The 13,246-nt window shown below is 54.6% G+C and overlaps 1 protein-coding gene across 21 annotated transcripts in view; it reads left to right on the top strand.

Annotated features, from left to right (window-relative positions):
* HECTD4 (HECT domain E3 ubiquitin protein ligase 4) overlaps nucleotides 1-12,810 on the top strand; it is a 224,153-nt gene extending 211,343 nt beyond the window's left edge. For 18 of the 21 annotated variants that reach the window (XM_078337356.1, XM_035257693.3, XM_078337353.1 and 15 more), the window contains 10 exons: nucleotides 1,090-1,280; nucleotides 2,306-2,452; nucleotides 3,102-3,221; nucleotides 3,935-4,090; nucleotides 5,611-5,714; nucleotides 5,982-6,203; nucleotides 8,917-9,083; nucleotides 9,440-9,635; nucleotides 9,868-10,090; nucleotides 10,609-12,810. In XM_078337356.1, the coding sequence (XP_078193482.1) occupies nucleotides 1,090-1,280; nucleotides 2,306-2,452; nucleotides 3,102-3,221; nucleotides 3,935-4,090; nucleotides 5,611-5,714; nucleotides 5,982-6,203; nucleotides 8,917-9,083; nucleotides 9,440-9,635; nucleotides 9,868-10,090; nucleotides 10,609-10,745 (1,663 nt within the window). In that variant the 3' untranslated portion in view covers nucleotides 10,746-12,810. Of the gene's footprint in view, nucleotides 1-1,089; nucleotides 1,281-2,305; nucleotides 2,453-3,101; nucleotides 3,222-3,934; nucleotides 4,091-4,717; nucleotides 4,896-5,610; nucleotides 5,715-5,981; nucleotides 6,204-8,916; nucleotides 9,084-9,439; nucleotides 9,636-9,867; nucleotides 10,091-10,608 lie in introns of all 21 variants that reach the window. The other 3 variants (XR_013522118.1, XR_013522117.1, XR_013522116.1) reach the window with 1 other exon arrangement.
* Nucleotides 12,811-13,246: the final 436 nt, after the last annotated feature.

Genomic DNA, 13,246 nt, shown 5'->3' with positions numbered 1-13,246 from the left:
TGGTTGGTTGTTTTTGTTTTTGTAGAAATGAGTTTTACTGGAGTCTCAAATTCTTAGCCTCAAGGGATCTGCCCGCCGCAGCCTCCCAAAGTGCTGGGATTACAGGCATGAGCCACTTTGACTGGCCTGCAGTCTGCTTCTTAAAAATCGTCCACATCCTCCCATATTAGTCAACTTGATCATTTTCATGGCTTTCTAGCATCGCATTGTTAGGTGCAGTGTAATTGATTCAGCTAATCCCCTATCGATGGACAGCTGGGTTGTCTGACACTGCTGTGGTAACTCACCCCTGCAGCAGTGCCCTCAGAAGCATATGTTGGCCCGTCTGTTCTAAGAGCTCCACAGGTGAATTCTGGAATGGGCTTGCTGGGAAAAGACTAATGACATCAGTGATACCAGCAGCTGACAATTCTTATGGATTTGGAATGTGCTGGGCACCATGCTGTGTGCTTCACAGGCATCCTCACTGAATTCTTGTGACTGGCCAGGCGCAGTGGCTCGCGCCTATAATACTAGCACTTGGGGAGCTGAGGCAGAAGGATGGCTTGAGCCCAGGATCTCAAGAACAGCCTGAGCAACACAACAAGACCCCATCTCTGCAAAATTTTAAAAAATTAGGCAAGCGTAGTGGCTCACACTGGTGGTCCCAGCTACTGGGGAAGCTGAGGCGGGAAGATCACTTGAGTCCAGGAGTTCAAGGCTGCAGTGAGTTATGATTGCCCTTCTGCACTCCAGCCCAGGCAACAGAGCAAGATTTTTCTCTCTAAGGGAAAAAAAGCAAGTCTTGTGACACACTGCAGGCAGATGCTATTTGTGAACTGCCCATGCACAGTAGCGAAGCATGGGTGGGTGCCTAGCGCCACTTCCCAGAAGTGTGCACCATTCCCACTCCCGCCAGCGTGCTTGGCGTGCTTCTTTTGAAAGCGCATTCCCCATGAGGAGCTGTCCAGGCACCAAGAAACACCTGGGAGGCGAGGCCATCTTCTGAATGTGCTGCAGGAGCTGAGGACATGGCTATGTTAGAGAAATCCAACAGTCACCCAGTGTGCCCCACCTTACCTTGCCCTTCTCCCCGGTCCCCACCCCCAGGTGTGCCTGCATTGATGTCCGACATGCACAGAAGGCCTCAAGAAAGTGGACTCTGGAGATGGATGTGGCACTTGTGCAGTACATCAACCAGCTATGCCGCCACCTTGCCATCACACCCGCACGGCTCCATCCCCATGAGGTGTACCTGGACCCCGCGGATGCTGCTGATCCCAGAGTGGCCTGTCTCCTGAGTATGTAGCCCTGTGCCTGTGCCCTCCCTGTTGCCTGCTGCCAGCATGCCCCATGACGGGGTGTTTAGAAGGACTAGATTCATTTAGATGTCCATTGAACAAACACTTATGAACACCTGCTACATGCCAGGTGTGCAAGGAAGAGGGGGCTGATGAAGCAGGAAGAGAAAGGCAGGGAGCCGGGGCTGTGGCCTAATTAGTCTGGGGCCTTTTTTAATGCCCATGACAACAAAGCCAGGTAGCAGATAAGGAAATGCACAGGCTTGGGGAGAATGCCCAGGCCCCACTGAGGCCAGGCTCCCATGGGGCATGAAAAGTGTTATAGTCTGATAACTCGTAGTAGAGTTGTTAGCCTTCATAACAGGGAACACCATGTTTTTATTAAAAACTAGGATTGCATACAAAAAATAAACTGTTAGTTCCCAGATGTTCCCCACTTACAATAAGGTGTTGGCAAGCAGCTCAGTACACTCGTACCAGGCCCTTGCTCTCTCCTGGGTGCCAAGGAGGTAAAGGTGGGTAAGAGGTTGTCCCTGACTTCTGTCTGCCACAGCAGTGTGAAGAGTGAAGGGTTGAAGGGCAGCATGCCAGTGGCAGTTTCCTGGTTTTGATATGATGTTGCCTTTGGGGACACTGGGTGAAATGTACACAGGATTCTTTGTGCCATTTTTGCAACCTCCTGTATCATTATTTTTTGAAATAATGATACAGGAGGTTGCAAAAATGGCACAAAGAATGATATCATGCACAGCCCTGGCATGGCCCTCAAGGTAGATGAGGGGGCCTTGGACTCCTTAAGAGCCAGCACCTCCGTCTGGCCAGCCAGGGCCTTGCCCTTTGTGTCTGCTTGGCACAGGCACAGGCACATCAGGGGCTGCTCACTCACTGACAGCATCCCCAGGGTCCCAAGTAAAAAATCATCCAATCCCGGTCCCAGTGATAGGGACCCCCTGTGTTGCCTATGAGTTAGGCATCTCAGCCAGTCTGGGCCGAGATCTCAGCCTCACTGCTCCCGTGCCCTGCAGATGTGCCCATCGAGAGCCTGCGCCTGCGCTTTGCCCTGCTGCAGTCCCTCAACACCACACTGGAGACCTTCTTCCTGCCCCTGGTGGAGCTGCGCCAGACACCCATGTACACCCACAGCATCGCTGCCCTCCTGAAGGAGGCCAAAGGTCAGTGCCTGCGCCCACCCTAGCCCTGCTGGAAGAGAGAGGTGACCCAGGGCCAGAAACCATGGGCAGGATCCTTGGGCAGCACCCCAGGAGACACTTCCCCCCAATCTTTCATCTAGCAGGCAGGGCTCCTCTGGAGCAACAGGTCCACCCAAGGGAAGTTACTTTAATTATAAAAGTAGCATATGCTCTGAAAAATCACATTATTTTAAGGTTTTTAAATTAATTCAAAATATATGGTCTGTTCACTATCTCGCCTGCAAATCCCTACATGCCAGAGAACATTATTAACAGATGAGTATCTATCCTTCCAGGCTTTTCTCTTCACATACAAATAGATGCATGTGCACACAAAGAGATTTTTGTCTTTTTTTTAAATTAAAAATAGGTATCATTTTCTACATTCTGTTTTGTAACTCTAGCTTGTTGTATTGTTTCTAGAAATCGGGTGTCTCCTGGGAATGACAAAGGGTAAATGCACCTAGCTGCTGGGTGGAGGCCGACACACCGCCCTCCACCATCAGGACCCGGCTGTGCTGCCACCAGGGACCCTGAGAGTGCCACACCTAGGGACTGAAGCGAGTTCTAGGGGGACTGGGAGGGAAGCGATGCAGCCCCACCCAGTTCTCTCCCATGTCCCTCTCCTTAGGGCTGATCTTCTATGACACGAAGGTGACAGTGATGAATCGAGTGCTGAATGCTACCGTGCAGCGGACAGCGGACCATGCAGCCCCTGAGATCACCTTGGACCCGCTGGAAATTGTGGGAGGTGGGGTTGGCTGCAGATACCAAAAAATGCAAAATAGCAGTGCCTAAACACACTAGCAGATTTCTGGAACCCAAAAGAAGCTTCTAGAAGCAGGGGGTCCAGGGCGGTGCCACGGTTCTTCCTGTTGTTCTGCTGGAACATCCCAGTGTGTGGCTTCCTGCTGGAAGGTCCCCTCAGGAGCTCATTCCAGGCAGCAGAGGAAGGGGCATAGCAGAAGGAGCTTGGCTTCCTGGGGCCTGCCAGCTGCACAGGGTCAGGCGGGGCAGGCTTTGCTCTGATCAGCCATGTGCCTGCCAAAAATGGGGATTCCGGCCTCAAAGAAAAGGGGGAAAAGGGCATTGGGGAGGCTCCCCAGAGTCTCTGCCACAGCATATAGACAGACAGAAGGAACACATGCAGAAGAAATGAGAGAGGAGTTGGGCGGCAGGTTGGGGGCAGCGAGGACCTCCCTGAGAGGCAGACGGAAGCCTCTAGAAGATGAGAAGGGGCCAAGCACTGGGAGCCTAGGGGAGTGGGTCCAGCAGAGGGAGCCACAAGTGCTAAGACACAAAAAGCTCTAAGGTGTTCTAAGGGCAGAGAAGGTACAGAGGACCAAGCAAGGGAGTGGGGCTCCCAGGACAGGCACAGGCCTGGTAGGCCTGGAGTCTGTCTTCAGGGGAAGGGCAGAGGGTAGCCACGGAGGGGTGCTTTGATCAACTCATCTCACTTTCCAGGGGAAATCAGAGCTTCTGAAAACTCCTACTTCTGCCAGGCTGCCCGGCAGTTGGCCTCGGTGCCGTCATCTCAGCTCTGCGTCAAACTGGCCAGCGGCGGCGACCCCACATATGCCTTTAACATCCGCTTCACTGGGGAGGAGGTCCACGGCACCAGTAAGTGGTGGCCTGCTGGGCTCCCCGCTGGAGGAGCTGTGTTTAGTGTCCAGCCTTAGCCCCAGCTGCCCGAGACCTCAATTTCCAAGAGTAAAAGCCACATCCTCAGCACCTGCTCTGCAGAAGCCAGGTCTGCACCCAGAGTGGCCTCACGCCCATGTCCTCCAGACCAGCCCCGTGGGAGCCTCAGCCAGTCCCTCTTGGGCTTGGGGATGGCACTTCTGCTCAGGGCACCCTCCGTGCTGATTGGCAGGGTGTTGGGGAGCCCTTGGTTAAGATGGCACCTGGTATCATCATACTCTGCAGGGATGAGGACTGGCAGCTGAGCGTGTGCTCCCTCACGACCCTCTCCTGCTTTGCCCCAGACATTCAGGACATGTTTCCACTGCAGATGGAGAAGAAACCTCATTTCTCCGCAGCTGGCACACTGCAGGAAAGGCTATCTGGGCAGGAGGGAGCCCCCACCCAGCTCCCTCTCCGCTTTCCTCTTATCTACCCCATGGGAATGCAGCTGCCTCCCACACAAGGGACCTGGCATTCTATGGGCAGGCCTCCCAGGCCTCTCTGAGAACAGCTCTGGTTCACTGAAAACCCAGACTCACGCTCAACACCTTATCCTCCCCACAGCAGCAAACGTGCCCACAGCGCCAGCCCTGACTCATCCTACACATAGGGAGACTGGGACTCCACAAAGCCAAGTCACTTCCCAAGGTCAGGCAGCCAACTGGGGTTCCAGGGTCCAGCCAGCCCCCTGGCCTTCCAGGAGTCAGCAGTCAGGACTCGCCTGCTTCTCCTTGAAGCAGAGGTGAGGGCCAGGCCTGCCATCTGCCCCTGCACTGGGCCCCCACACTGGGTTTTCACATGGTTCTGACCAAGCAGGGTATGGGCACAGGGTATGGGCACAGCTGTGCTCAGAGCTCCCTGAACTTAGGGTACCGATAGAACACACAGGGAAGGGCAGGGGAGAAGATTTGCAGGGAAACCAAAGGCCCATCTTGAATGGCAACAGGAGAGGAATTAAGCAGTTACCATTGCCCTTCGCACGTTCACACAGTTGTCCATTCCTTACGCATCCATTGGACAAACATGAGCCTGGGCAGTTGGGGAGGCAGTGCTGAGTGAAACAGGTGGCCCTGCCCTCAGCCTGGCCTAGGGGGACAGACATGGACCAAACAAGTCCACAACTCAGGCAGGCTTGCAGCTGTGAGAGGTGGCCTGCGTGAGGACCTGCAGTGACCTCACTGAATCCTCTAATGGCCTGCTGGTTAGGTACAGTCACTCTCCCATTTGAGCCTCTGGGACATCTTTCCCTCTGTGGTATCCCTGGGTGGCCCTGCTCGTGAGTGAAGAGCAGGATTGGACTGAGGCCTCCCAAGCCTGGGGCAGCTTCTTCCCAACCCCCACAGCAGCAGACAGGCTGTGGAAGGAGTGGCTGCTCTGGCCAGCAAGTGAGAGGGAGGGAACGGTGCCGCCTCCCCCTGGGACGCCCAAGGTGTCCATGTATCTTGTCTATCCTGCAGGCGGCTCTTTCCGGCACTTCCTGTGGCAGGTGTGTAAGGAGCTGCAGAGCTCCTCACTGTCGCTGCTGCTGCTGTGCCCCAGCTCGGCTGTCAATAAGAACAAGGTAGGCGGAGCCTGGGCAGAGGCCCCATGCCCCTGAGCTGAGGTCCCGGCATAGTGGCAGGGTAGTGTGTGTCTCATCAGAGCTAAACATTTTCAGAAACCCTCCCAGTCTGTGGGGACAGGTTCTTGCCACACTGGCTGGGCAAGCTCTGGGAGCTTGCAGTGACTTCTCTCCTGTCTGCCACAGGGTATGGTGGCCTAAAACGCATGTTTCCTGGTGGGCACAGTACCCACGCCCAGGTCACCTCATGTTCACCTCCACTTCCAGGGCAAGTATATCCTGACCCCAAGCCCCATCACCTATGGGGAGGAGCAGCTGCTGCACTTCCTGGGGCAGCTGCTGGGAATTGCGATTCGGGCAGATGTCCCACTGCCCCTGGACCTCCTGCCCTCCTTCTGGAAGACACTGGTGGGTGAGCCCCTGGACCCTGAGCAAGACCTGCAGGAAGCAGACATCCTCACCTACAATTACGTCAAGAAGTTTGAGAGTGTGAGTGAAAGGCGCAATTCTCCTGGGGGGCCTCCCCCTCACCTCGCTTAGGCCTCCATGCAGACCTGAGCTCCCTGCTAAGGCTGGGTTAGGATTCTGCCAGAGGACCTTAGCGGTGTGAGCCATCTGCCGGGGAGATGTGTCTCATGAGGACAGAGGCCTCTGGCCTTCCTCCATGCTGGCAGCAGAGACTGGAGGTGACATGACCAGCCCTGCTGGCCCTCCCACATTGGTGCCCGTCGCCTGGCCATGGGCAGGGGCTCCTGGATCTGAGTGAACAGGCCCTGGGGGAACGGCAGTAGTGTGCAGGCCTTAAATTGTTTCAGGCCGGGCGCGGTGGCTCAAGCCTGTAATCCCAGCACTTTGGGAGGCCAAGGCGGGTGGATCACGAGGTCAAGAGATCGAGACCATCCTGGTCAACATGGTGAAACCCCATCTCTACTAAAAATTACAGAAAATTAGTTGGGCATGGTGGCGTGTGCCTGTAATCCCAGCTACTCAGGAGGCTGAGGCAGGAGAATTGCCTGAACCCAGGGGGCGGAGGTTGCGGTGAGCCGAGATTGCGCCATTGCACTCCAGCCTGGGTAACAAGAGCGAAACTCCGTCTCAAAAAAAAAAAAAAAGTTGTTTCAGAGCGCAGGAGTCACCCTAGGACCATCTGGGGTCAACCAAATGGGAGGCATCAGGATGGAGCCCTTCCTGCCTGTCCAGGGCATGCTTAGGCCATGCACAGATGTTGAGCGCATGGTGCTGTCTGCCCAGTGCCCCCCTAGAGGGGAATGGGGTCCACAGTCCCTCTGTTCACTCAGTGGCCATCACTGAGGCCCTGTCACAGGCCAGCCAGGCTCTGGACTCTCACCCTGTCCTCGGGGAGTGCCCAGGCTTGTCTCCTGCGTGGTGGAGGGCGAGGGCTTTATTCCATCATCACAAGGCCAGGAGGAAAGTGAGGCTAGTAAGGGACGTGACTTGCCCCAGCCCTCAGAGCTAGCAGGGAGCAGAGCCACCAGGAGCCCAGGGCTGCCTGCTCTGACTCCCAGGCTCCCCAGCACCACGCACCCGCAGCTGAAAGAGCCATTCTGGCTGAATGTGGAGAGCGACCTTCCACCCAGTGCCCCTCAAGGCCACGAGAGTGGACATCGTGCTTGAGGCCTGGCAAAGGCTGCTCTCTCCTGGGCCTCAGGTGAAGGAGGTGCCAGCTGCTTCTGCCTTTGCTGGCAGAATACTCCATGGCCGACTGAGGCACTGCCTGTTCAGGTCTCTACCGTTGTCCCTGGCATCACTCAGGACAGCCAGTGCAAGACAATAGCAGAGCAAGAGTCCTGGATGCCAGTGGCTTCTCAATAGAAACCGGGATGACGAGGCATTATCTAAAGGATGGAAGGACACCCACAGTGGACTGGGGGTTTATGCGTCTCCTGCACTCCTCCCATGAGACCTCCTGGGGCTCTGGGGGGCAGTGCGGGCTGGGGCAGCAGGGGGTGTGATCAGGGTCCTAGCGGACAGGCCAGCTGAGGCTTCTGGTTACAGGGATGGCCAGGGTCCCAAAGGGTGTGGGGTGCAGAACCACATGGTGTAGGGGGTGTGTACCAGGAAGAAAAATGCTCTCAACTTGTGTCAGTGGAGTGTCTGTGGTGGAGAGGTAGGGAGGTTGCTACAAAGGAGAGTCCAGGCTTAGATCCAGACACCCACCTGTCACTGTCCCCAGGCTGCAGACTCCTCTGGGTCCGACTCTGTCATCTCCCCGGTAGCCCAACAAGCACAGTGCGAATCAGTTTCCCCTAGACCCTGATCCTGGTTGCCAGATGAGAGGGAGTACCCTGTACATCTCTACAGACAGAACAGAGGGCTGTCTGGTGGCAAAGGACAGAAATCCCAACTCCAATCAGCTTTAGAAAAAGTTGTTTAAAATTATTTGCTCTTAAAAACCATGATGGGTTTGACTTCAGGCAGGGCCAAATCCAGGTGTCATCTGGTATTGGTATTCAAACCAATATTGCTGTTCAAACAGTATCATCTGTTGCTAGATTGCTAAAAAAAAAAAAAAAAAAGAAAGAAAGAAAAAAGTCCAGGCATTGAGGCTCACACCTGTTAACTCCAGCACTTTGGGAGACCAAGATGGGCGGATAATCTGAAGTCAGGAGTTCAAGAACAGCCTGGCCAACATGGTGAAACCCCATCCCTACTACAAAAATACAAAAAGTAGCTGGTGTGGTGGCACACACTTGTAGTCCCAGCTGCTCGGGAGGCTGAGGCAGGAGAATCACTTGAACCCGAGAGGCAGAGTGAGCGAAGATCACACCACTGCACTCTAGTCTGGGCAAATAGAGTGAAACTCCATCCCCCAAAAAAACAAACAAACAAAGCATAATTAGTCTTAGGCAGTCCTTCCAAGCACGTGGGCAGAGGTGGCCTCCAGCAGTAAAGGGTTTCCCATCATACAGTCGGTCCATTCCAGTGAGAGGGGACTGCTGCCTCCAAACAGTCATGGGAAAAGGCCTGGAATTTGGGTCTCATTAGCCCGGTCTAGGTCACACACATCCTGGCTCTGAACTGATGGCAGGTTCTGATTGGCCAAACCTGTGTCACATGCCCATCCACACAACCAATGGTAGACCCCACCAGCTGTGCTTGGGGTTTGCCCAGCCACCTCTGGAGATCAGGGTTCCACCTCCCAGCACCTTATAATGAGCCTCTCTCTGCCTCCACCCTCCAGATCAATGACGAGACTGAGCTGGAGGCCCTGTGCGCCGAGATTGCCTCCCAGCACCTGGCCACCGAGAGCCCAGACAGTCCCAACAAGCCCTGCTGCAGGTTCACCTACCTGACCATGACGGGCGAGGAGGTGGAACTGTGCAGCCGGGGACGGCACATCCTTGTGGCGTGAGTGTGTGCGCATGGCGGGAGCTGGCCCGGCCAGCCAGCCAGGGTGTGACAGCAGCATCTGTTCCTGGGCAATGGCACAAGGACCTAGGTCAGGTGACAGGTGGATTTCACCAGAGGGAGATGAGGCAGGATGGTGGGTGCCAAGGAAGAGGGTCCTTAGCAAAAGGAGCTTACTATGAAAACAGCAGCTCTGAGGTGGCAACACCAGAGGCAGGAGAGGACTGGGACGACCAGGGTGGCTGGGCCTAGGCCTCTCCTGAGGGAATCCGGGACCTCTGGCTGAGTGGGTGTGGCCCCCCAGACCCAGCCTCTTTGGCAGCATTCTCCCTCACCTGTGCCTCTCACCTGGGCAGGTGGGAAAACAAGGACATCTACGCGGCAGCCATCCGGAGCCTGCGGCTTCGGGAGCTGCAGAACGTGGAGTGCGTGACAGCTGTGCGGGCTGGCCTGGGCTCCATCATCCCCCTGCAGCTGCTAACCACGCTTAGCCCGCTGGAGATGGAGCTGCGCACCTGCGGCCTCCCCTATATCAACCTCGAGTTCCTCAAGGTAGGTGCCCCAGGCCTGCCTCCCTGTCACCCTCAGCTCCTGCAGCAGACATCAGCAGTGGCTGGTCTCAGCTCTGACCTTGCCACAGACCTGTATCGTCATCTCCCTCTGCTCACAGCTCACACGCTGCACTCTGCCCCGGGATTGGGCCCGGCCTGCAGACCCCAGGGCTGGGGAGGCACTGGGTAGGCGGGGCTCTGGGGCTCCTGACACCTGGGCCTCTCCTCCCCAGGCCCACACCATGTACCAGGTGGGGCTGATGGAGACTGACCAACACATCGAGTTCTTCTGGGGGGCCCTGGAGATGTTCACTCAGGAGGAGCTGTGCAAGTTCATCAAGTTCGCCTGCAACCAGGAGCGCATCCCGTTCACCTGCCCCTGCAAAGACGGGGGCCCTGACACCGCCCACGTGCCCCCGTACCCCATGAAGATCGCCCCCCCAGATGGCACAGCAGGTACTGCCCTCCCCTGGCCATCTCCTAAGTGGGAACACACTAGCCCTTCTCTGTTTGGAACTGGGGCTGCCACACCCTGCGTGAAGGGAGAACAGTGAACAGGAGCCCCACATGCCAAACCCACACCTCAGTGAGGATTTGGGCCAGGCAGGACCCAGCTATCCAAGCCTGCAGTTAGGTACCTTCTCATATCCTAAAACAAGCTGAAAATCCAGAATGCTTCAAATCTTCCAACTTTTAAATGCAGAAAAATGGTGGAAAACAAAACAAAACAAAATCATTTGCTGGGCAGACAAACCCATCAGCAGTTTGGCACACGTGCTGTCCAGCAGCTATCTCCCCTTTTCCCCTCCAAGAACTTCTCCCAGGTTCCCAGGCCCTCATCCCCCTCCTGCTGGGCCCCAGGAGTGGCTTGAAGCTACTCAAGGAGGCAAACCTGGAAATGGGGCCAGCCCAGCCTCCCTGGGAGCCTCCCAGCCGTGGTCCCAGCCCTCTGACCTTGGCTCCGTTTCTTGTAGGTTCCCCAGACTCTCGCTACATCCGCGTGGAGACCTGCATGTTCATGATCAAGCTTCCCCAGTACTCCTCTCTGGAAATCATGCTGGAGAAACTTCGTTGTGCCATTCACTACCGCGAAGACCCCCTCAGTGGCTGACGGGAGGGAGCCCCAGAATTAGGCTGTCACTGAGGCATCCACTCTGTCGGCTTGGGAAGCCCGCCACTGCAGCCCGTCCCTCCAGGGCCCTGCGTGAGGAGGTGGCAACATTTTGCTTTTCCGAACTTTCGTCCACATTCCAGGTCCTCCTGGAAGACTTAACCTTTTGTCTTTGTACGTTTTGTGATGGGTTGGTTCTTTTGCTGCCTGTTTGTGGTCTATTTGTAGGATAGTTTAGTTCCCAGACAGTTTGTGTCTAATTTGATCTTCCTGGACATTGTCCCTCGTGACCACCAGATACTGATGCCATAAGGCCCCAGCTGGTTCCTTATCACAGAACCACCCAGCAGGAAGCCAGGGGTGCAATGGCCTCAGCCACACAGAGTGTCCGTGCTTTTAGCAGAACATCTCCACAGATAAGTCTGTGGCCAGCCCTGCTCTCCGGCCTCAAGCTGGAGTTACTCCTGAGGCAGCCCCAGCAGGCCTCCCTCCACCTAGAGGTGACTGGGCCAGTTGCCCAAACACACGAGACACACAGGGAGCTTTATGTGTTCATCTTACTGCTTTAGAACTTGCTCCCAATCTTGGTTTTTCTGAGGAAAAGCCCACGTGGTTCTCCCCTGCCCCTCCCACACACTCCCCTATCTGCCGTCTGTCTCTTCTGGGCCCTGCCTGGTCTGATAGTTTTCATCTGAGGCCTCCTCGGGAACAGGAGACTCAAGGGTTCATCCCAACCTTAGTTCACAGAACCTGGCTGGGTGCATCCCAGCTGCAGGGGGTGAGAAGACACCCAGAGGTGGGGGACAGTGCTCAGGTGGGGGCCTCCTCCGAGACTCTGGTTGAAGAGGAAAAACATGATTCAAGCCTAGCCCACGAAAAAGGAGCACAAAACACTCAGAAATGCCCCTTCCTTCCTGCAGTGACTTGGGAACAAGGGAAAGGGCTGCATCCCCATTTTCAAAAGTGTGGCCTGAGGTGCTCTGCTCAATTCAGGGTCTGCTTTAGTGACCCAGACACTCAAGTCCAGATGGAGACTCCAGTGGGGTCCTTCCATCCCTCTGGCCAGTCCCGTCCAGCACCCCCATCACCCCGTGTGTGTGTGTGTGTGCCAGGGCTGAGCTGTCCCCAGGCTCACCCACTGCCCCAGTGCATCTGTGCCCCCAATAGGTCTTTGTCCAGTGGTACTCTGTTCCTGAGCAGCACAGGCCATCTTGTTGGACACTGTCTCTTTGGACCTTGCCAGGTCTCACAGAATCGCATCGCTGTATTTATTGTATAAATTGTGAATATTGGAAGTTATGAGTGAGTGCTGTCTAGAAGGTTTTGCAGTGTGGATGCTGGTCCAAGAAAGATGTGCCCTGGCTTGCTGGAAAGATTGAGTTCTAGAGATAGAGCCGTTAGCATCCATCTCCTCTTTGTAACTCTTAGGAAATGCATCAAGGACCATTATAGAAAGGATCCCCTGATCTAAGGACAAGATAGACCTAGAGTGACAGCTGCATCAGTTATATTTGATGCAAGTCACCTCTGGAGGTGAGCACCCGCAAGCAGTCCCCCTGCTTTGAAAGATGGTCAGCCCGCTGCCCCTCCAGCAGCCACAGCTCCCTTGAGTGTGGGGGTCATATCCAGGATGTATTCCTGACAAGGATCCTCTTGTTTTCATTTCTGCTTACATGAAAGAGCCTTTGGATTTATTAGAAGTGGTTTTTCCTCCCTGTATCTTTAAATTCTTGGTTCCCTCCAGTCCTCATCCCTTGAATGGACTTGTTAGCTACCTCCCCAGGAGGAGTTCAGAAGCTTCTGTTGGCCATCACTTGAGTAGATGACAGCTGTGAGGTATCTGCTGCTAACATGGCTGCTTCTCTGAGAGCACATTGAGGTCCAGACAGATCCAAACCTTGGCCCTAAAAAATGTGTGCTGTAAAGTTACTTGATGTATATTTATTATAATTATTTATGGTTGCATTTAACAAACTTTTCATTCAATCTGATGCTATTTACACCATGCTGTGTAAAAGAAGCTCACTAAAGGAAAAAGTCACACCAATAAATAACCTACATCTAATTTTGATTTACCTTGAGTTGTGTGATCATCTACTCTTGCTGAGCAAGTTCAAAGGCTGGCATGCTTGGATGGCTCTGATATTTAAGTGCTGCCAAGTGGCTAGGAATTAAAGTGTTTCTAATTATTATGGTCTCTTGGCATTTGACGTGATTCTTAATCTGTGAGGCTTTTAAACTACCCTTCCCCCAACCTGACTCCTGAGTCTGTGCATTCCACGTAGAAATTACGAAGACAGAAGAATCCAAGGTCAAAGCTAAACCTAACCCCGCATGCCCTGCCACTTTTTGTCCTGGCAGCTCGTCTATGCATTTGGGCCTGGTTTGGCCATTTTCCTCAAGCAGATTGTTACCCTGGCAGAGTCTGGGCCCATATTAAACACATCTCCTTTTGGGAGCAGGCATTGGATGTAGACCCACCTTGTGCAGAAGGGAAATAC

The sequence above is a fragment of the Callithrix jacchus genome, chromosome 9 (genome assembly GCF_049354715.1).
Source record: "Callithrix jacchus isolate 240 chromosome 9, calJac240_pri, whole genome shotgun sequence".
Lineage (NCBI taxonomy): Eukaryota > Metazoa > Chordata > Mammalia > Primates > Cebidae > Callithrix > Callithrix jacchus.
Note: the sequence above shows the minus strand (reverse complement) of the source record. Positions and strands in the feature narration are given on the sequence as shown.